Consider the following 23,187-nt stretch of genomic DNA (forward strand, 5'->3'; position numbering starts at 1 on the left):
AACTAAAGCCCTATATACAAGGCTTAGTTTTTACAAATGATTCACAGACTAGACATAACCTGCTGATGGGAAAGATGAAGAAATGGGCTTAAAGTAGGTTTGAAAGTTTATTCTGAGCTTGCAGATCATTAATAAGATTTTTATTCAATCCTATACATTTACCCCTTTGTAATCATTTGTCTTTAACTGAGGATATCTTGTTTCTGCTTCATCAGGTGCTTTGAAATATAAAAAGAAGCCCTGGCTGGTGTGGCTCAGTGGATTGAGCACCCGCCTACAAATCAAAAGGTCACAAGTTTGATTCCCAGTCGGGGCATGTGCCTGGGTTGCGGCCCAGATTCCCCAGTTGGGGGCATGTGAGAGGCAACCAATCAATGTATCTCTTGCACATTGATGTTTCTCTCCCGCTCTTTCTCCCTCCCTTCCCCTCTCTCTAAAAAGTAAATAAATAAAATCTTTTAAAATTTTTTAAAAAAGGAAGAACTTTAAAATGAAAAACTTACACTGTTTTTACAGAGGTCAAAAAGGATACACATGAAAATTACTTTTCTGCAACTGGTAAACTACACAAACCGGACTCTTAACCTCTTAGTGCCTCACATATTCTTCGGGGTATGATATTTGAGAAATACCTATTTCGCAGGGATATTAAAAGGATTTTCTAGCTAGCAGGATATGTGCTTACATTTGAATATACTCAACTAATGTAAATTTAAGTTTCTCTCTTACACCTCCCATATTTAAACTGAAAGGAAGACTGTAATTTAGATCCTTGAAGGCTTTGTTTGGATTTTCTTCCCTGTATACCTGCTTATTTAGATGTACTTCGTACTTTAAAGATACCTCTGATTCAAAGGCTTAGTAACGAATGTTTTAAGAGTTATTGGTATGTATGACATTTGTTTTGGTATCATGTGTTCAGAGTGTTTGCAATAAGACAGAAAGTAATCTGTCTCCTGTATGGAGGCTGGTTCTTCGTTTGCCTGAAGAAAAAAGTATAAGAAACAATTTGCTTTTCCCAAGACCCCTTTTTCTGTATTTTTTTCTTTCATGTAACTTGATCTTTTTTACTTTTTAATACCATCTTGATTAAAATGTGTCTGTCTAGGGGGATCTACTAAAATTGGTTTTTAAAAATTCCCCCATTTAGGATAAAAGATGAAGTTTAGACCTGTGGATCAGGGATTATTTTCAAATATTAGATTACCAATATGGGATCAGAAAGGGTGGCTTTTCTCTTAGTATATCAAGAAATAAAATGCAAATTAAAAATGTAAGCAGCTGCGATTTGTTACAAGCAGTTGGTGGTTAGTAACTTTAAAGGTTAACTATTTGTATCCTATTCCAAAGTCTTATTTTATAATTTGAAAAGCACTTTGCACACAGTTCTTGTATATACAAATAAAGATGTAACTATAGGATACGGTGTTACAGCTTTTTTTAACATGAACCTCATTTAAAATTTTAAATCAACAACTATGAAAATTTTTTTTTTTAATGATCTACTTCTTTTTGGTTTCTTTATTGTAAACCTAAGTTAAAAGTAAAAGGTTAACGAGCTGGTGTATCTCTCCACACTATGCCCCTTTCCACTCTTGGAAAGTGAATAAAAACTTTGCGCTATGCATTTTCTTTTCTTGTGTGATTTCACAGCCTGCGTCGTCGACCACCCTAACATTTTGGTGGCCCATACAGAGACATCCTCTATTTCTCCCTCTCCTTTCTCTGCCTCCTGAGGCTTGTGACTAGGGGAGCAGTGGGCAGTGGAAGCTTGACCAAGGCTTACCCCCTAACCCTGTCTGTGAGGTTTGGCAAGAGGATTCTAATCTTTTTCCAATTCTCCTGACTCTACAGACAGCCTCCTCCTCACCTGCTACACGGCCAGTGATCGGTATCTAGGAAAGTCATATCTTTGAAGTAAATGAAGATTTATAGAACCCTAAGGAATAACTGGATTCATGGAAATCCTGGCAAATAGTCAAGACAAATAAAATTCGTTATATGGGACTAACTGAACTAAAGATAATTGTTATTCTATAACTTTACTCAAAATATTGCTAATTTTAAATCTTTTTGTTTTCCAGATACAAGGAAACTTGTTTTTTTCCCTAGAACAACTTTTAAATTATACCCCCATAGGCAATATTGAAACATTTCTCCCTGTCTAATTTAACCAGAACTTGGCAACTCTTAACAGGTATTATTTTCATCTCAATATGTTTGTCTCCATAAACCCAATAAGAATCTGTTCCCCAAGGGGGGAAGGGGAGAGGGAGAGAAGGGGGTTAAGAAAGGGAAGGGTCTAGTAAAAAAAAAAAAAAAAAGATCTGTTCTCTATAATAAAATAAAAACAAAAGGTTAATGAGAAAAGATGTGGTTTTTATTATTTGTTACTATTAGAATTGCAATGATTATATATATATGTGTGTGTGTGTATATATACAGTATTCCGTCACTTATCGCAGGTATTACATTCCAGACCCCCACGCCCCCGCGAAGTAGGAACCTTACATTTATTCTACACTCTTAAACCTACATAACTTGAACAACATACGTATACAGTACCGCAAAATCCTGCGATACAGTGAAAAATCCGCGATAAATAATTAAATATTTTTTAAAATCCCGCAATACAGTGAGGCCACGATAAGTGAAACACAATATAGTGAGGGACTACTGTATATATAAATTAGGATTAAATGAGAACAGTAGAAATTCATAGAAAGGAATCATACTCTTTTCAAAATAAAGCCATGCTATTACATATAATTTTATAAAAATGAGAAATTGGGATAAAGATTAACTCACATAGTCATTTAGTTGAGAATATTATTGATCCAGTCAAAAAATGTTTCAGTTCTTACACCAAATAGACAGCTTCCCAAAGCCATTCAATGCACCCTTAATCAGACATCTTAGATACATACAGTTGTTCCTATGTGGAAAATGGTGAGAGGGTTTTGTGTTTTTAATACAAATATATAATTTGTATATAGTTATAAAAGTGATGTTAGCTACTTGCGTCATTTAAGATATTAGTTTTGGAACTGCTTTAATTGCTATGTAGAGTGTACTATATTAGTATTTAAAAAGTTTATTCTAACTCACTTCTTTTATACTCTAAAACATCTTCATTATGTTGTTTGATGGGATACATGCACAAAAAGATGGAGGTGCCCAAGGTCAATCAAACTTTTATCCAGTCAGGTTTGTCATGCAGTGGCTCCTGAACATAGAACTCTGATCATGATGACAAGCTTGGGAGCCTGGTGAGGACCAGCAGCTGAAGAATCTGCATGTTTTTTTGAATTAGTGTTTTGGGCTCCTTCAAGTAAATACCCAGAAGTGGAATTGCTGGCTCTTTCTTGGTCTCTTGTTATATGGCCTTTGTTTTAAACTCTTACTTTGTCTGGTATAAATATTGCTACCCCAGCTTTTCTTTTGTTTCCATTTTCATGAAATAACCTTTCTATCCCTTTATTTTCAGTATGTCTCTGTGTCTTTTATCTCGTGAGCTTCTTGTAAACAGCATAAGATTGGTTCTTGTTTTCCTATCCATTCAGCCACCTTTATATTTTTTGATTGGAGAATTTAATCTATTTGCATTTAAAGTAATTATTGATAGATTTCTATTTATTGCCATTTTATTTTTCATATTTTTAACTCATTTATTTAAAATCTTAATTTTATTTTAGAGAGAGAAAAGAAGGGGGAGAGAGATAGTGATTTTTTTTAAAGTATATTTAATTGATTATGTTGTTACAGTTGTCCCAATTTTTTCTTTCCCTTTGCTCCCCTCTGCCCAGTACTCCCCTTCCCTCCAGCAGTCCCACCCCCCTTAGTTCATGTTCATGGATCATGCATATAAGTTCTTTGGCTTTACCCTTTCCTATGTTATTCTTAACTTCCCCCTGTCTATTTTGTACCAACAAATTGTGCTGCTTAATTCCTGCACCATTTCCCCATTCCTCCCCTTTACCCCCTCCTAGCTGATAACCCTTCAAATGATCTCCCTACCTGATTCTGTTCCTATTCTGGTCTGCTTAGCTGGGTTTTCTTTTTAGTTTTTAGATTCAGTTGTTGATAGTTGTGAGTTTGTTGTCATTTTAATGTTCATAATTTTGATCTTTTTAAGTCCCTTTGACATTTCATATAGTAATGGCTTGGTGATGATGAACTCTTATATTCACCTTGTCTGGGAAGCACTTTATCTGCCCTTCCATTCCAAATGATAGCTTTGCTGGATAGAGTAATCTTGGTTTTTAGTCCTTGCTTTTCATCATCTTGAATACTTCTTGCCAGCCCCTTCTTGCCTGCAAAGTTTCTTTTGAGAAATCAGCTGATAGTCTTATAGGTACCCCTTTGTAGGTAACTTTCTGCTTCTCTCTTGCTTCTTTTAAGATTCTCTTTTTATCTTTAACCTTTGGCATTTTAATTATGATGTGCCTTGGTGTGGTCCTTTTTGGGTCTAGCTTGTTTGGGACTGTGTGCTTCCTGGACTTGTATGTCTATTTCCTTTGCCAAATTTCACGAGTTTTCCTTCATTATTTTTTCACATAGCTTTCAATTTCTTGCTGTTCCTCTTCTCCTTCTGGCACCCCTATGGTTTGGATGTTGGCATGTTTAAAGCTGTCGCAGAGGTTCCTAAGCTGCTTCTCATTTTTTTCAATTCTTGCTTCCTGATTCTGTACTGGTTGACTCTTTTCCTTCCTTATGCTCCCCATCATTGATTTGAATCCCGGTGCCCTTTCCTTCACCATTGGTTTTGTGTGGATTTTCCTTTGTTTCATTTAGCATAGCCTTCACTTCTTCCCTTATGCGTTTGCCATACCTAAACATATCTGTCAAGTCTGAGAGCATCTTTATACCAGAGTTTTGAATTCTTCTTCTGTTAGGTTGGCTATCTTCTTGTCTGTTTGGTTGGCTATGTCCTCATCGCTTAGTTCTCCCACTGGAACCTTGATCCATTCCCCCTTTTGGGCCATACTTCTCTGTCTCCTCAACTTGACAGGCTCCTGTGTTTGTTTGACTCTGTGTCTTAGGTGTAGCTGTCGCACCTCTTACATTGTAAGGGGCGGAACTTTAGGTATTTGTCAGTACAAGGTGACCTGTTTCACCACGTTGTGGCACTGTGTGTGGAGGAGGGGTCTGAGAGGGAACAATGCTGCTTGCTCAGCACTCGCCCCTTTTCCAGGCATTTCTCCAGTTTCTGTATGGGACTGGTGCCTCTCTAGCTGTTGCTCTAGCCATCGTTCCCAGAGTGGGTGGGTCTGCAGATGTTCTGGGACTGTGGGGGCCCTTTAAACAAGCGGACTCTGCTGAGAGACTGGGAGTTTCTGCTTTTGCCCCAATCCCCACTGGTTTGCACAGTCAGAAGCAATGAGGCTTTATTTTCCCCCAGCCCTGGGACCGTGAGTTGTGCAGTCTGGCCTGGTGCTAGAAGCCCTACCCAGGTGTCCTTCCCAATTTTTAAAACATGTGACTGGGGTTTCGTCGGCCTGCTGCTGCCGCCGCTGTTGCCACCACCACAACAAGTCCTCTCCACCCCGGTTCCGCCCCTCCTACCTGTGTGGATGAGTATTTCTTTATATTTTTGCTGGACTTTTGTGCAGATCGATTTTCGGGAACTTCTGGTTGTCTCTAGTTTTGAGGTAGTTGTATTCATTCTTAGTTGTGGAGGGAGATGCAGTGTTTCCACCTAGGCTTCCACCTTGTCTGGAATTCCAAGAGAGATTTATTGTCCCACTTATTTATGCATTTGTTGGTTGATTCCTGTATGTGCCCTGGCTGGGGATTGTACCTGCAACCTTGGCATATCAGGAAAACGATTCACACAATTGAGCTATTCAACCAGGGATATTATTCATATTTTTTATCTTTTCTTCTTAAAGAAGACTCTTTAGCCCTGGTTGGTGTGGCTCAGTGGGTTGAGTGCCAGCCTGCAAACCAAAAGGTTGCCGGTTTGTTTCCTGGTCAGGGCACATGCCTGGGTTGCAGGCCAGGTCCCTGGTTGGGGGCATGTGAGAGGCAACCGATGTTTCTCTTCCATATCAATGTTTTTCTCCCTTTTTTTCTCCCTCCCTTCCCCTCTACAAATGAATAAAATCTTAAAAAAAAAAAAAAAAAAAAGAAGACCCTTTAACATTTCTTGTAATACTGGATTGGTGGTGAACTTCTTTAGCTTTTCCTTTTCTGGGAAGCTCTTTATCTGTCATTTGATTCTAAATGATAGCTTTGCTGGGCAGAGGAATCTTGGTTGTAGGTCCTTGCTTTCCATCACATTGAATATTTTTTGCCTGTCCTTTCTGGCCTGCAAAGTTTCTGTTGATAAATCAGCCAACAGTCTTATGGGAGCTCCTTTGTAGGCAATGAACCACTTTTCTCTTGCTGCTTTTAAGATTCTTTGTCTTTAACCTTTGGCATTTTTATTATGATGTGTCATGGGGTGGGCCTCTTTGTGTTCATCTTGTTTGGGACTCTGCATTTCTGAACTTGTGTGTCTATGTCCTTAGCCAAGTTTGGGAACTATTCTTTCATTATTTTTTCCAGTAGGTTTCAATTCTTTCTTCTCTTTCCTCTTCTTCCAGCATTTCCATAATGCGAATGTTGGTACATTTGATGTTATCCCAGAGGCCCTTACACTGTCTTCATTTTTTTGGATTTTTTTGTTTTGCTATTGATTGGGTGTTTTCTACTACCTTATCTTTCAAATATCCAATTTGGTTCTGTGCTGCATCTAATCTGTTGATTCCTTCTAGTGTATTCTTCATTTTACTTATTGTATTCTTCATTTCTGACTGGTCCTTTTTTTCTTTTTTAGCTCCGTTTTTGTTTCTTTTTGTGGAAGTTCTCAGAGTTGAGCTATTCTTCCTCTAAGTTCATTGAGTATCCTTATAAACAGTGTGTTTGAACTCTGCATTTGGTAAATTGCTTGACTCCATTTTGTTTCTGGAAATTAGACTTTTTCTTTCATTTGGGACAAATTTCTTTGTCTCCTCATTTTGTCCCCCACCCTACCCCGTTTTTGTCTCTGTATTAAGTAGAGCTGCTATGTCTCCCAGTCTTGGTAGAGTGGCCTTTTGCAGCCCAGTGAAGCAGCCTCCCTGGTCACCTGAGTGAGGTGCTCCAGGTGCACCCCTTCTTTGTGCTGTGCACCTTTCTGTTGTAGTTGAGCCTTGATTGCTGCTGGCACACCAATGGAAGGGGCTGACTCACAGGACATTTGTCTGCAAGAATCAGCTGCATTGACAATGGAGGGGCTGCTATGCGCCCCCCCCCCCCCCCCCCCCCCCGACCAGGACTCATTTCAGCAGGGCTCTGGTGTCAGCTGTGAGCCCTTTGAATTATGTTGCTAGTTGAGGAGGTTGGGTGGAGCTTCAGTGTAATCTAAAGCTGTCTACTGGGTGTACTGCCTCAGGGGCTTCTGAGGAGGTGCAGACCAAAGTCAGCCACTGCCTGTGCCCTGCCCAGGGCCAGCTGACATGAGCTACAATGTAAACTGCAGATGGCAGCCACTTGTGCTGGGCTTGGAGGTGTCTGGGAGAAGCCAAGCTGTGAACCGAGGCTAATGGCCACTAGTCCCAGGCTTGGGGCTGCTTAGCAAGAGGTACAGGGCACTCTGAGGCCAGATGCTGCATGTCTGGGGTGTGAAGACCTGAGAAATTTTAAGAAAGTCTGAAGCTTGAGCCTACACAGGCTGCTTATATGGAAATGCCACTGGAAGCACCTTGGGTGATCTACTAGTTGGGTAGAGAGGGATCTCAGGGAATCGCTAGGGCAGGGCAAACAGCTCAGCCAGAAGAAACAGCTCTGGGTCTGTTGGGGGGGTAGACCTCAGCAAAAAAACCAATGGCCTCTGCCAGCACTTCCATCTGGGACAAAACTTCCTCCAGCCCTTGCCTTGAAACCAAACAATTTAGTTCCCTCCATATGTCCCAAATGCCTTTCAAGCTGCTGCCCCAGTGCTGGAGCTCAGAGTGGGTAAGTTCATGCATGGACCCTTCAAGAGGAATGTCTGGGTCTCCAGCCACCCTCCATCTCAGTCAGCCACAATCTACTCGTTTTCACAGCCAGAGTTATGGGGACTTCTTGGCACTGCGGCTCTGGGGTGGAGGTCCCGGTGTGGAGCTGAGACTCTGGGATACTCACGGGGAACCTCTGCAGCAGAGATATCCCTAGATAGCTCCCTTTCTTTCCCCCCTCACCTGAGGACATTTTTTCATTGTTTATAGAAAGGTAGGAAGGGGGAAAGAGAAACATTGATATGAGAAACATCAATTGGTTGGTTGCCTCTTGTAGGGACCCCAACAGGGGATCAAACCCATAACCCAGGTATGTGCTCTGACTGGGAATTGAACCCACAACCTTTCAGTATCTGGGTGACTCCAACTCATTGAGCTACACCAGCCAGGGCTCCCTATTTTTAACTGCTACACGTGGGTGTGTGATATGCCCATTCCTCGTCTCCACTCCTACTAATCTCAGATGTGGGTTCATCTGTATATCCTTAGTTATAGGACTTCTGTTCAGCTAGACTTCAGGTGGTTCTCAATAATGGTTGTTTTTAGTTTAGCTGTAATTTTGATGTAGTTGTGGGAGTATGCAAGTGCCAAGGTTACCAAGGTTGACCAGAAGCCTCAGGTTTTTCCTTAACCAGTGCCTGAACTCACCACATCTTGACAGGCTTATTAAAGGGTTTAAGTTTAGAGAGTAAGTTGCTTGTTCCCAGTAAACAACATTATACCATGCAGAGTGCCAGGTGACTATAGCTGCACTGCTAGGTATGTAACAGCAAACTTTTCCACTTAAGGGCATGGGCCTTAGGAATAGGGTCATTGTACATTCCCCCAATTATTCAGTAACGTTCCAAGTATCTGATAAGACTGGTGTCCTGGACAATTCTATTAAAAAAATGGTTTGGTCCTTATTATTTACTTTTAAATGTTATTGTTATTTTTAATTTTCTTTGCTAGTTCCTTCTTTTTAACCTGCCAATACAGGTAAACAATCAGTACCTTAAGAGTTTTACTGGCCCCAAGGTCTTTTGTGTGGTAGAGCAATGGTTTACATTGTTTGTGCTTCATTCCACAGCCATTGTTCTTTCTACTTAAAAGTATCTTACAAGAGCCCCGGCTGTTGTAGGGGGGTAGAGCATAGTACAGTAAATGAAGGGTTGCTGGTTCGATTTCTGGTGGGAGCATATACCTCAGTTGTGGGTTCATCTCCAGTCTGGGCATGGCGCATGCAATCCCTCGTCTAGACACACAGGATCCCCGGTCTGGGTGCATTGGAAGGCAACCAATCAATGCTGCTCTCACATCAATGTTTCTCTCTCTCTCTCTCTATCTCTAAAAAAGCAAGATGAAGAAAAGTGTCCTTGGGTGAGGATGTATGTATATATATAATACAAGAATAATAATCCTATGCTTTGATATAATGTATATTAAACAAAGTTTTAATAACTTCTTTCAGATATTTTATTAGAAGAGGTGACTATTAGGAGCATTAAGTCTAAGCAGTTATTACTAAAACAAGCTCCATAAAAACATTAAAACTTGGATTCACTTACATAGCATGATTATAATGGTCTATTTTTCACACTTATACTAGCTTTCTCAACTATGTTAGCACGGCTCTTACTGAAATGGTAATAGAAAGTAAATCATAAATTCAAGTGCAAAAGGAACAACAATATTAAACAGATTAGCAGCAAATTTACATACATTTAAATTTGAACTCTGCTCTTTTGGGGGCTAAGTATGCTGAAAGCTTCAATGAATTTAACATATGACCTGTGAAGCTGAATATGTGTGTGTGTGTGTGTCTGTGTATAAAAGAATGTTGACAAATAATATACTTGAAATATGTTACAATTACATTTATTAAGTGAAAGTAAACTTTTTATAAAGGATCAAGCTGGCTCTGGTAATGCTGCCTATGTTTTAGACAAATTATTTTAAGATGTAAACAATCACGTTTTATTAAAACTGAACAAGCCGTTAAAGTTGTCACAGTATATCACACCTAAGCTTTCCAGTATTATTTTAAACAAATATGTATTGTAGAGAAAGTACCAGAAGCAGTCTGGATGACAAAACTGTATTCATAAGAAAGTAAGCTAAAACCTACATCCTTTTGTTCATCCCTCATTCCCCAAAGGAGCTGAAGGAATTTTCCAGCTCTATTTTGAGGTCACAAATGCAGCCTTAAAGGATTGGCTTTGAGACTACAGCTATGGCAGCAATCTGTACGAGTAAGTTACATTACTGGTGTTTTTGTTATTTTAACACTGAACTGAATGGTGGACTGAAATCAGTAGATGAGAAAGAAAATCAAGCTTAAAGCTCACTTTCTCTAAAGTGGTAGTGCCATTCTAGTTTTATTGATGCATTAGTTTTCATAAAGTGCAGTGACAAAATAAATAAGATGAAAGAAGCGTTGGAGATCTGTATACAACTTTGAGATTAAGATAAGTTATTGATTATATTCTTGATAGCCTTTTACCTCTGTAGAAGCTGTAACATAGTTTCAAAGCTCATTGATCCAGGTAAAATGATTTTCCCCCTTTAAACAATCTATTATTAAGGAGTATGTAATTATGCTAGCTTATCCTATAAGACAAGGTTAGCTCAAAGGGCAGACTTAATGTGCTATAGACTAAATCCAGATACAGTCAGGTGCTGAGCATTATTCCTGGCTTCAAAATAGGATGTATCTGTTTCGTCATCTGGTTGAGGTATGAAAGGCATAGTTTGATGCTGCAGATTTTCCCAGTCCACATCACTGAAGAGAGGATGATGTTTCAGCTCTTTGGAAAAATATAAAACAAAATAGAATATTATGACACCATTACCTAAGCAAGCACCTTTCTACAGGAATGAAGAAGACACTGCTACACATATATCTTGCCCTACTTCATAAAGTCACTTTCATAAGCATTGTTCATCTGTTTTTCTATTCAACCACATCCTTCTCAATGACACACACTGTATCATTTAAAAAAAATATTTAATTAATTTATTATTTTTAGAGAGAGGGAAAGAGAGGGAGAAGGAGGGAGAGAAACATCAATGTATGGTTGTGTCTTGTGCGCCCCCAGCTGGGGACCTCACTGGAGATCTGGCCTGCAACCCAGGCATGTGCTCTGACTGAGCATCAAACTGGTGACCCTTTGGTTCGCAGGCTGGCGCTCAATCCACACTGTGCCATTTTGTATATCAGTTGGTCTAGGACGGGTACCTGATCTCTATTTGTCAAATAAGTGACTGCATGATTTGCCTTAATGGAAGCCTATCTTTCTCACTGCCTGCATCTTCTCATGTAATTCCTGACTCGATGAGAGAGTGCCCTACTTCCTGCTCCCCCATACAGCTTCTATACCACTCATCTTGCACAATTAATGTTCCATTTCTCATTCCAAGTCCTTGCCACTTCTCTATATCTCTGCAGTTCTTAGCACTAACTACTGGCTTGGGTAAGTTTAGCAAAAAGCTCATCTCCATCCCCTTGCTGTCTTTGCTAGGGTCCATCCTTACCCTTCATGGTGAATTCAACATATACATTGATGGCACTTCCGACACATTTTCTTCATGATTCTTTGACTTCCTTGATATCATTGACTTGCATCTTAACAACATACCTACTAACTATCTAGCAGTATAATCACTTCTGGAATCTTTACTGCTTCCATTGACAAAATCTCAACTTTGCTCCTCTCTTTAGCTACATTTTCAATATGTGTCATCTTTCCTATTTCCTTCTACATACTAAAATAAAAATATGCTCTTCTGATCACATTGGCATTTTGTTACTAGATATAATCAATCCTTCACTTCATAAGGCAACAATAAAGACATTGACCAAAAAATGAAGTGGCAGTTAAGGCAGTAAACAGCTAAAAAATCAGTCAAATTTGAGGAAAATATTGGGAGAAGACTACACAAATGAGAAAGAATTATGTGCCTGCACAGGGGATGGTGGGTTGAGAAAATTGTGTGTCTTCATGTTGCCCTTTTCCTAAACTGAAAGACTGGTGGGAAGAGAGATAAAAATAGCAAAAACAATTTTCACTTAGAGAATCTGTCTTTTAATTAGTCAAAATAAACATCTGAGCATGGATTACTTTAGAGTTACTTGTAGTAACTCTTAAACTGTGCTCTCTGGATGTGATGTGATGCTTTATGGCCCTCTCATTATAGCTAGTCATGTAAACTGAATCTACAAAGGAGTTCTGGTCTAGGTTAAGATCAACTAAACAGTTGAAGCAACTGTTTTTTAACTGAAGATTACCCCTGCCATTGACTTCACTATGTGAACTGTTCATTAAACAACACAAATCTGAGGTCATTGGTAAGAGTACTTTTCTTTTGTCTCCACTTAATTTGAGCAAATTATAGTGATTTCCTAAACGATGGTTTCTCAACTTCAGCACAATTGACATTGGGGCCCAAATAATTCTTTGTTGTGGGGACTGTCCTGTGCTCTGTAAGATGTTGAGCAGAATTCCTGGCCTCTACCTATTAGATGCTCCAAACAGTTGTGACAACCCCCAAAATCTCCAGACAATGCCAAATGTCCTTTAGGGAGCAAAAATCACCCCAATTGAGAATCCTTGTTCTGAAGTAAGTGTTAGAGCTCAGTTGTCAAATATGTGTACCCTCACTTTACACAGGTTTTTGCTCAAATTCCACTCTTCACGGAGGTCTTCCTGACCACTCGATCTTAAAAAAATGATTTCCTGCCATACTTTGTACTCTCTCACCCTGCTTTATCTTTCTTTATAGTACTTACAACTAGATGGCAGTATGTCATGATTGTGTTTGCTTACTTTCTATCTTTCCACTAGAATATCAAATAACAGGTTTTAATCTGGTTCATCTGTAGGGTACCTCTAACACCTGCAACAACACTGTCTGGCACCTAGAAGTCACTCTATAGGATTTGTTAAACAAACAAACAAACAAACAAACAATGGATCTTATTAGCGGGAACACCCAGAAGCCGATGTAAATTACATATCACTAAAGCTAAATATTCTAAACATACCCTCATACTTCACATGGAAATATATTTTGGGATGTAATGCTTACTTCTCTCTATATATATCCTGTTACAAAACGGATCTTAAGGCAGCCTATGAGATTTACCAGAGGTTCAAAACCATCATTTAATATATCCCCTGTAGTGGGGAAAAACCACTGAATGAATCATAATGTACCAAATTCATCTCATTTGAGGTAGCCTGGCACCTGGTCCATTTGTCAATCAATAATGGTATCAGAAAGGAAGCAGTAAGAAATTATAGTTAAAATTTTAGTAAAAAAAAAAAATCTTGCTTTGGCTGGTGTGGCTCAGTGGATTGAGCACCAGCCTGCAAATCAAAGGATCGCTGGGTTTGATTCCCAGGCAGGGCACATGCCTGGGTTGCAGGCCAGGTCCCCAGTTGGGGGCGCACAAGAAGCAACCACACATTGATGTTTCTCTCCCTCTCTTCCTCCCTCCCTTCCCCTCTCTCTAAAAATAAATAAATAAAATCTTAAAAAAAAATTCTCTTGTATTGTGGATGGTTAACTTTATCAGGCCCTGATAAACTTAAGACACTGACAATATAAGAGTGTTTCAGGTACCTGCTTGAGGTTAATAAAATTCAATGAGTGACTATCACAACCTGATCACATTAAATTTTAATGTAGAAGAAGGACAAATGTACCAATAGATACCCAGAGGGTAAAAATAAACTAAAATTCTTTTTAAACAAATTTAACAGATTATCTGTAGCACTTTGTAGCAGTATTAACATTCAGCCCCTGAAACAAATCAAGGGTAAGTGTATTAATACAAAACCTTACCTTTCATTCCAGCTCTCTTTGTATCATCGATGGTTAAAAGTATTTCTACTGCACTTTGAGCATTATCGGATAACATTTCTTCACCTTCAGGCCAAGGAATATCTACAAATATGAATAAGCCTCTTGATCATTGCTCAAAATAATATAAAGAGATAAATTATTCTGTCTTAATAGGAGAAAAAGAATCACCTCTTTTCAGAGTATTCTGGAATACCTGTTGTGGTGTTTCATCATTGAAAGGGGGAATTCCTGTTAGAAATTCAAACAAGCAAACTCCAAGTGCCCACCAGTCTACTGCAGGACCTGGAATTTAAGAGGAAGTAGTTGAGCTTGCAAGCATTTTCTACAAATGTTTGATCAACAAGAACATTAATACATGAACATTTGGGCACAATCAAGGCATTCATGTCCTGAGGCTTTCTTCTGGCTTCATAAGGTGCAAAAAGTCAGATGACCTTCAGTTATTCAATATGGCAATGACTTTCCTTCTCTATTTCCTAAGAAGTTTAGATCAGCAATTAATACAGCTAGTTAAAGTTAAAGCTATCTTTGATCATTTATTAATAATCTCTGATATTCTGAATAGTTACTTGTTCTAAATCCTAAATCACAACCAAGGAATACATTTAATCTAGAAGTTTTTCTCTAAAACAGTTACAGTACTTCTCACTTTCAAATTGGGAAAAAACATTAAGACAATTCCATGTTCCACTCATTTCACAAATGTAGGAGACGAGGTAGCAACAGTTACACTAATTGGCTAGCCTGGTAATTATGGAAAGTTTTACTTAAGAGTATTTCCATGTGCTTTATTCTTTTTAAGATCACAGAGGGACAAATTAGTTTAACAAAGAATATTCACTTAAACTATCGTCGGCAGCCGTCCGTCTCGAGAGACGATGGTGTAGCTTCTCAAGAGTCCATCTGCACCGCCGAGAATGGCTGTGCAGTCCGACTCGGGAGTGACATGTCTCCTCCCGTGTTGAATCGACATCTTGCGATGACGCTGAAGCTACAGAGCCTGGGCAGGGTAATATGGAGGGTCTGCTGTTGCCCATGCAGCAGACCCCCCCTCTCTTCGCAGCTTAAGGGTCCAAGGGAAAGACGGAGTCGATACAGCTTGGGTTCAGGTGCGCCGCAGGAGTTGCCGGTGTTGACTACAGCGTCAAACCGCCTTAGGGACTCCGGCTCCGGATTTTCTGTCGGGGTTTACTCCCTTAGCCTTTCCCCTGAAGAGGTATGCCGCAAGGCAGCAGAGGTTTTTTGGAGTCAGAGTTTTCCTTCTCTGATGTCAAAATATACTCATGTCAAAAACATACAGGCTTACTCCATGGATGTCACACATCCATATATGTGTCAGTCTAATAAGATCATATATTGTGATTAGTCCTAGCAATTGTAACATTAGCCAAAGAAAGAGAACTTACTTTACATTACTTTCTAATTCACAACCCACTTTTGTAATTTGTATATTGATACTGTTAATACCTTTTTATTTTCTAATAATAATGGAATCAAATGGTTTATGAAATTCCAGCACTTTTGTAGCTGTTATTTCTAATATTTTTATCAAGCCTATTTCCTCTGTTGCAATTTAATCTTCACTTTCTGCTACCTTTAAAAGTTATAAAAATGTCAGATGCCTATATCTGTTTTCAGAGAATAGCATCTTCTCTGGATGTTTTTCCTGCTCAGAAAACAGAAGACACTTCATTTTTATATTTCATATGTGAGCTGAAATGAAAAGAACTTCTTCCTACCATGTGATCTAGTTATACTTTGACTATTCAATTTAATGTGCTTTGCCATATTGCTTTAAAAGAAGCTCAGCACCCGAAGTCAGATATCCTGCATGTAAAACAGTAGTTAAGTACATTGTATTAAAATTATGAGTTCATTCTCACATCTTTCATTGAACTAGATACCAGAGATTGTGTCAGGTATAAGGGATACATAAACAGAAACAAGAAAAAGAGCTTTTCCTCAGGTGAAAATAGCCTACCCTGGGAGAGCCAGTATAGATAATTCTAACACAATGTTAAGAGAGCTGAAACAAAAATGTGCATGAGAAGCTATGGGAAACTCTGGCCAGACTTCCTAAGTCTGCTTGTTGAGGGGAAGACCAAGGGAGAGCATCAGAGGAGTCAAGGCTGTGCCTGAGCATGATGCTGGGAAACAGAGGTACATATAGCAGAAGCACAGGAGCCAAGGGACTGGCCCCTGGGGCCTGGGATCTGGGGGAAGAGGTAGGGAACTGAGAATTTTTTTCCCTTTTTGATTATAAATTGCTTTGTACTATGTGTTATTTTAAAAACCATGTTGTCAAATTACTTTCATAGGAAATAAAAACTTAAAAATATATCACAAGATAGGTGAGGTAACTAGATATCTCACTAAAAGTGGCAAGGTCTAATAAAGTAAATCTTTACATCTGAAGCTTACTTTCACATTGTATCCTAAGTTAGACAACATAAAAATTATAATATAGTAAATGGGCTAGCAAATCTATGACTTAGCAAAAAGGACACTGTACGTAAGTCAGTTAAGTGCCCAGAAGAACATCGTTGCTTTGGCTAATAGGGGGAATATTAAATGTGTCCACTTTCAACACTGTAGAGATTATTCAGAATGGTTGCTGAGTGTAGCCCAGAAATTCTCCTGGAGTGCTATCTATAGGGAAACCTCAGACACTAGTCTTAGGAAACTTTCTTAAACTTTTGTAGTAGAGAAAAATATAACAACTAATGCTATAAGTTTTAAATTTTCTTCTCCGACTGAACCTGCAACCTTGGTGTACTATGACGACTCTCTAACCAACTAAATAAGCAATCTGGCTGGGGCTAAACAGTTTGGACTTAAGTGATATGACAGTGAATAAGTAAATGTCCATAATTGATTAAGGGATACTTTATGAAAGAAGTAACCTTTAAACTGATCATCAATGCGAATAAATTTGATAAGAAGATGATTGGGGACTGGCTTTTTAAACGAAGGCGAAATGCTTGTGCACAATAAGGAAAATTTGAAAATAATGTGTCTAAGAAATGTAATGGCAACATAAGGCCTATAAAAAGAATCTCTTTGAGAGCTGTGGCTACTATGAGAACTTAGAGCTTCATGTGCCATGATCAGTAATCTTGCTTTTAAGGAGGCACTGTAGCTTTTTAAGCAAGGAAGTAGCATGAACCATGTTACATTTTAAGAAGAATCTGGATTTTGTGCTGGTGCCCTCTGGGATGCTTTGGTCTCTCCTACCTTGGACTCTGGGTCCCGAAAAGTGGGGCAAGGGTTTATAGGCACAGGAAGAGAAAAAATTAAATTGAATCAAAATCTAGACTGTAACATACAAAACAGCTGAGCTACCTGTGCATTTTCATTGATTTCTGAGTCAAATGTAAATTTGCAATCAGAAAAACAAAAGAATATGGGGAGAAAAAGAGGAAAACTCTGGTGTCAATGATTATAAACAATAGAATGAAGTTGAGACCAGAAAGAAAGTTATTAAATAATGAAAGGAAAAGGTGAGGCAGAGATAGTGGCAGAGATGAAAAGGTGAGGAGAAATACTGCAGAGATATAATCAACCAGATTAAAATGCCAGAATGTGGGGACAATAACTGTGTCACCACAAAGGTGGTGAAACTGAGATAAAGAACAGAGGAAGTAAAAGCGGGGAAACAAGGCCAGTTATAACAGGCAGCATTTGCAGGGCCTGTAGAACGGTGAATAGATACTTAGGCCAAGTCTGCTGCCTAGTGAAAGTCAGAATTAGAGATCAGTATCTGGGAAACATTAACATATATCCAATTGAAGTCATGGAAGTGATGAGATTAACAGGGAGCACTTGCACAGGATAAGGGTAAAGGGCAAATCTTGAAGAATGTCCATATTTACAAGAGCTAAGGAAAGAAATGAGTAGCAACAGAGGTAAGAGGAGTGAGACTGAGAAGAGACTGGTAGGTTTGTAAATAAATGACATCACAGGTGATGGCTAATAAAAGTTTCAATTAAATAATCAGATTGTCAAAGCAAAAATGATCAGGTAAATAGGCAACCTTTGAGAAGTTAGGTAGTAAGGGTAAGATAAAGGTGGAAGCTAATTTTCAGACTAAGGAAAAAAGCCAGCAAAGAAAGAAAAATAAAAGTTGGGGTTGGGGGGATGGGGACAGATGAGACAGATGATCACCAAAAGAGCCCAGAGCAAAGGGAAGTGACTAATATCAAAATGCGGAAGATGGGGTTATGTTGTGGGTTGCATTATGCTCTCTTGAAGAAAGATAAGTTTAATTCCTAACCCTGAGGTCCTTTGACATTTGGAGATGGGATCCTTGCAGATAGAATTAGTTAGGTTAAGATGAAGTCATATTTGGCCTGTGAACCAAGTGTTGCTGGTTTGATTCCCAGTCAGGGCACATGCCTGGGTTGCACACCAGGTCCCCAGGTGAGGTGTGCGAGAGGCAACCAAACATTGTTGTTTCTCTCCCTCTCTTTCTCCCTCCCTTCCCCTCTCTCTAAAAATAAATAAATAAAATTAAAAAGAAAAAGAGTACTATTAAAAAAAAAAAATGAAGTCATATTGGAGTAGGGTGGGTCCCTAATTTAAAATGACTGGAGTCCTTATGAGAACACAGCCGTGTGACCACAGAGACAGGGAGAACACCATATAAAAAGGGAAGATGAGAGGAATGCATCTATAAACCAAGGAATGTCAAAGACTGCCAGCAAACCACTAGAAGCTAAAAGAAAAGGCCACACAGCGTTCCCCTACAGGTTTCATGGGAGCATGGTCCCATCAACATCCTGATTTTTAGACTTCTGGACTCCAGGATGGTCAGACCATAAATTTCAGTTGTTTTGAACCACCCAGTCTGTGGCATTTTGTAACAGTAGTCCCAGGACACAAATACAATTCACTTTAGAATGTAGATAGGGAAAATAAGGTAAGTGGAAATGTCATCCTTTCATTCCTATGTTGCATTTTGAAAGACGGCTTGTTTCTGGCTTGACCTTTCTGGTGAAGGTATAAGTGAGGGTGAGCTCTAAACAGGAACAAGCTTCTGCAGGCTGAACAGAATTTTGTTTTGTCTTTGTAATTTTGAGCCAAAACTACAACAGACTTGAGGAGCCATTTAGAGCAAAGATAACCAGGGAGTGAAAGGTGGTGCTTCTTTAGACCACTGAGACTGTACCAGAAGCAAACACACAGTTGCATGTCTTCTTTTCTTGTAACATATGCCACATAGAAGAGGAAAGAAAACTGCATGAATTCATTTTCTTCTACTTTAGGTAATACAAGTACCAAAGAAATTTAAAACAATTTTACCTCAAAAGAAAATGTAGGGATAGATAACACTTCAAAAACTCAAGACATGTATGCCTTACCATGGGCCCTGCCTAATAACAACTCAGGTGCTAGGTAGTCTGGGGTTCCCAAGATTCGCCCGTCATCCACTGGGGCTGCCCCTCTTCTCACACTCTTTGGAGTTCGATACGGAGTTCCTGACTTGACCTGATTTGGGGTCTGCTAATTTAAAAAGAGTTTTTAAAAGACAATTAATTCATTTTACAATGAACAGAAATGCCAGAACAATAAAGTGAGGCTGCTGGGCAAGAGGAACATACTCAAATCCTTCATCAGTTTGAAAAAGGACTCATAACTTATAATTATAAAAAGTCCTAATATCTAATGATACTCCGGAGCTTAGGTAACACCAGCTATTTCAATAAGATCTGGATATGTAAGAAACGATAAAAAAGCCGACAAGAAAAAACTCTTGATAGCATGGATTAAGGCAAGCTGAAGGTCACTGAGAGAGGCTGCGGCTGACAAATGACTGAAGTGTTAGGATAATACATAAGGTAGAACCAAATATAAATAACCTTTTGTGCTAATTGGCATTTGAGTTTTTAAGATACTTAGTTGTCTCATAAGGACTCTGTGAGACCAGTAGGACAGGTATCATTATATTCTACAGACAGGTGGGAAACAGAGGCTCTGAGGGTAAGGAGCCTCTAAGTCACCCAGCAGGTTCTGAATAGAAAACCCAAGTTTTGTAACTCTAAATTCAGGGTTTCCACTTTTTATATTATGATGTCTCTCCAAGGGAAGAATAAAAAAAAAGAAGATAAAGGGTTAGAAAATAAAAACAAAATAAGATTTGAAATATATATTTTCAACTTTCTTATTCTATAAAGAGATCATCTAAATATGTTCTTAGAAGACAGTAGAATGGACTTTAATTTTATAACTCACAGTTTCTGGGATCCAGTAAAAATATGTGATTATAGATATGTAATTATAAACATGTGAAAATATATAGAGAGCAGCATAAATGAAGGCGATATTGTAGTTAAGAACAATGAACATTACTACCAGCTTTACTTTCCAGCATTGAAACTTTCGACAGTCCACAGATTTCCAACGAGTAAAACAAAACTATATGCTTAATAGCATATAATCTAGCTGACAGGAAAGAGTCTGGCATTCAGTCTGTTTTTCTACAATTCAAAGAACAAGTGTTAGAAAGTAATAACATACCTGATATAAGTAGGCTCTTTCTTTTTGAGTAGGGGTTATAGCCATGGGATATGAACCGCTATAAGCGCATGAAATATCCATTGCATCTAAAGTAATGCTCATTTTGGATGGTTCTGAGTTACTGGATACATTAATATGGCTGTTAAAACTTCGAAAAGCTACAGCATTTCTTTTAGAGCAGGTTAATGTTTTTAACACCTCCGAAGAAGGAACTAACATTTTTTGGTTACTGTCTTGGACATCAGGGTTCTCATCACCTTTCAGTGAGGGACTCTTCTGGCAGCTGAGTGATAGAGTAAGTAGGTCTTCAATATTTGATTCTTCAAAAGAAGATTCTTTGATGCTTTTATTTAGATCTAAGGACTGCCTTTCTAATGGACTTTCCATTATAGAAGTTCCAGGAAAAGATGAATCAGAGTCCATATAAATACTTTTAGAAGCTCTATCATCATCATAACATAGAAAACTAGAACTCAAGTTGTCATTATGCTTGTCACAATCTTCATCCAGTTCACACATAAGGTTTTTTGCTATCATTGGGATAGGTGTTTTTTCTGGAGTTTGTTTATCCATAAAAGAATGAACAACGTTCTCCTTATTAGCACAGTCATTTTGCTGACTTCTATATACTGAGAGATTAAGGTCCTGAACTTCAGTTGTTAAGCTTGTACTTTGATTTGTATGACAATCTCTCATTTCATTACTATGCTTATACTCTGTACAACTCTTTTTATTCTGTAGGGTTTTCTGACAAGGACTGGAGTCAATTAACTCAAAATGTCTCTTAACACTTCTTTTCCCAAGGTGTTCTTCAATCATACCATCAGAATCCATAGACCCCTGATCTGACTGATAAAAAAACTGTCCTGTGTCAGCGGCCATATTAATATTATTTACATCCAGTTCTCTAGCTTCCCAAGAAACTTTTCCAGAGAAGCATTTTTTAGCAAGGCTTACACAAGAGTTTTCATTGGCAGGAATGGCACTACTGTTCTGAATGGGAGAAAGGGCTAACTCATGATCCTTCTTAATGAAACTTTTGGTCTTGATGGCACTTGTAGATTTTGTACATAAAGGCTTTTCAGTTGTGTTCCAACCCATCATTGCAGAGCCCAATGCATCGTCATTTTCCTAAAGGGAAAGAGAAGGACCTTTTTTTTAGTTATATAAAGCTGGGATTCGTTAACCTGTGTTAAACCTCTGTCTACTTGGTGGAATAAATGGCCCCCCAAATTATTGTGCTACCTATTCCTACTGTCCAGTGAAATAAAAGAACAATAACAGATAATTAAAAGCAATATAAGTCATTTTAGAATACATTTATACACATTATTTTGAGTGAAACACTGGTCTAAAATGTAAATCAAATATTTTATAATACTTATTTGATAGCGTATTACATGCTATTTAAGTAGAACAAATTAGCAGGCAACATATTTAGACAAATTTGAAGGAAGGACTATTATGATATATCTGCTATGCATAGGAGTATGGACAATTCTGCTTTGAATTGCAAAATGTACAAGACTTGATATAAATATAGTTAAAAGAAAATTATAGATAAAAATATTATTAATGTAAACATGTATCACTTCAAACAAGTATAAGAAAACCAAGCTGATAAGGATGAGGCTAAATCAGTAGTAATTTATAATGAGAAACCAAAAATAACATGAATTAAATCCATTGTGAACAAGTTAAATTGATGATACATGGATAACAAAATGCCTTCTTTGAAAACTGAATTCCAACCATCTGCAGAAGCTCTTGGGTGATCAGAGCTTTGTACCTAATATCGCAAATTGGAGCATGGTAATCAGGATTTTTACATGATTACTCAGAGGGAATTGTTATTAACTCTAATAGTGCCTATTTTTGAAATGTGAAAATCAAACTTTATTAACTAAGTAATAACACAGAGCATTTAGTCATGAATGAAAGAAAAGTCTTGAATTACAACTCATTGATCTTCAGTCACAGAAAATGATGCATTTGGGAATAAGCACAGAATTTATCAGGGGTCCCTTGTCCTTCCGTTGATCACAACTTGAGAAGTACCACTAGAATCCAATCATCGCATTCCCTGGAAATGCAGAAGTAGGAGGAACAAGGCAAAGCTGTGTAGAGTTGAAAGAGTGTATTTCTTTCTTGAATAGGACAGAAATGAAATAAGAGTACAAGGAATGCAAACCTGGTTTATTCTGTAACATATACATATTATCTATAAAGCAGCCTATAAGGAGAGAAGAAAAAAATTGAGAAACTATGCCTTAACTAAAAAGTTTGACCTTACTCCTAAAATGCAAATATCTAACAATAATAAAGAAAATGATATGACTGAGAATAAGGAGCAAATACATTCCAAATTATTTTATCAAACGGAAGCTTTATTCTTGGTGTACTACAATTCTTCTAAACTAACATTATTTTATTGGCAACTTTATTATAATTTAAAATTTCAGTTCCTCCCAGTTTTAATTGCTCTTAAAAAGAAAAAAACAGAATATATAAACTAAGTAAAAATTCATTCACTTAGCAAGCAATTACTTAAAGTAAATACTTTTAAAGTACACCAACATTAACTTCGTGGTCTCAAAGTTATTTCTGATCCAGAAGAGTTGCCATTCCATTAAATGAGAAACTAGCAGAACATACAGAAGGGGGTAGTGTGAGTTTAAAAATAAAATATAGATTAAAAAAAAAATTCGACAAGCTAATATCTGTGTCATGGTAGGGAATTGAAAAAGAAGAAGTCTATTTAGATGCCTAGAAGCCAAATATTTACTATCAATTTGTAGCAAAA

The 23,187-nt window shown here is 38.1% G+C and overlaps 1 protein-coding gene across 1 annotated transcript in view; it reads right to left on the reverse strand.

Moving 5' to 3' along the window:
• Positions 1–9,994: 9,994 nt before the first annotated feature.
• MASTL (microtubule associated serine/threonine kinase like) overlaps positions 9,995–23,187 on the reverse strand; it is a 30,578-nt gene continuing 17,385 nt past the window's right edge. Inside the window, exons 8-12 of the mRNA XM_090268049.1 lie at positions 20,385–21,515; positions 19,229–19,370; positions 14,037–14,150; positions 13,848–13,949; positions 9,995–10,807 (exon numbers count right to left, since the gene is read on the reverse strand). Of these exons, the coding sequence (XP_090124175.1) occupies positions 10,650–10,807; positions 13,848–13,949; positions 14,037–14,150; positions 19,229–19,370; positions 20,385–21,515 (1,647 nt within the window). The 3' untranslated portion in view covers positions 9,995–10,649. The remainder of the gene's footprint in view (positions 10,808–13,847; positions 13,950–14,036; positions 14,151–19,228; positions 19,371–20,384; positions 21,516–23,187) is intronic.

Source organism: Furipterus horrens, unplaced genomic scaffold (genome assembly GCF_987537825.1).
Source record: "Furipterus horrens unplaced genomic scaffold, mFurHor1.1.pri manual_scaffold_2, whole genome shotgun sequence".
In the NCBI taxonomy this organism is placed as follows: Eukaryota; Metazoa; Chordata; class Mammalia; order Chiroptera; family Furipteridae; genus Furipterus; species Furipterus horrens.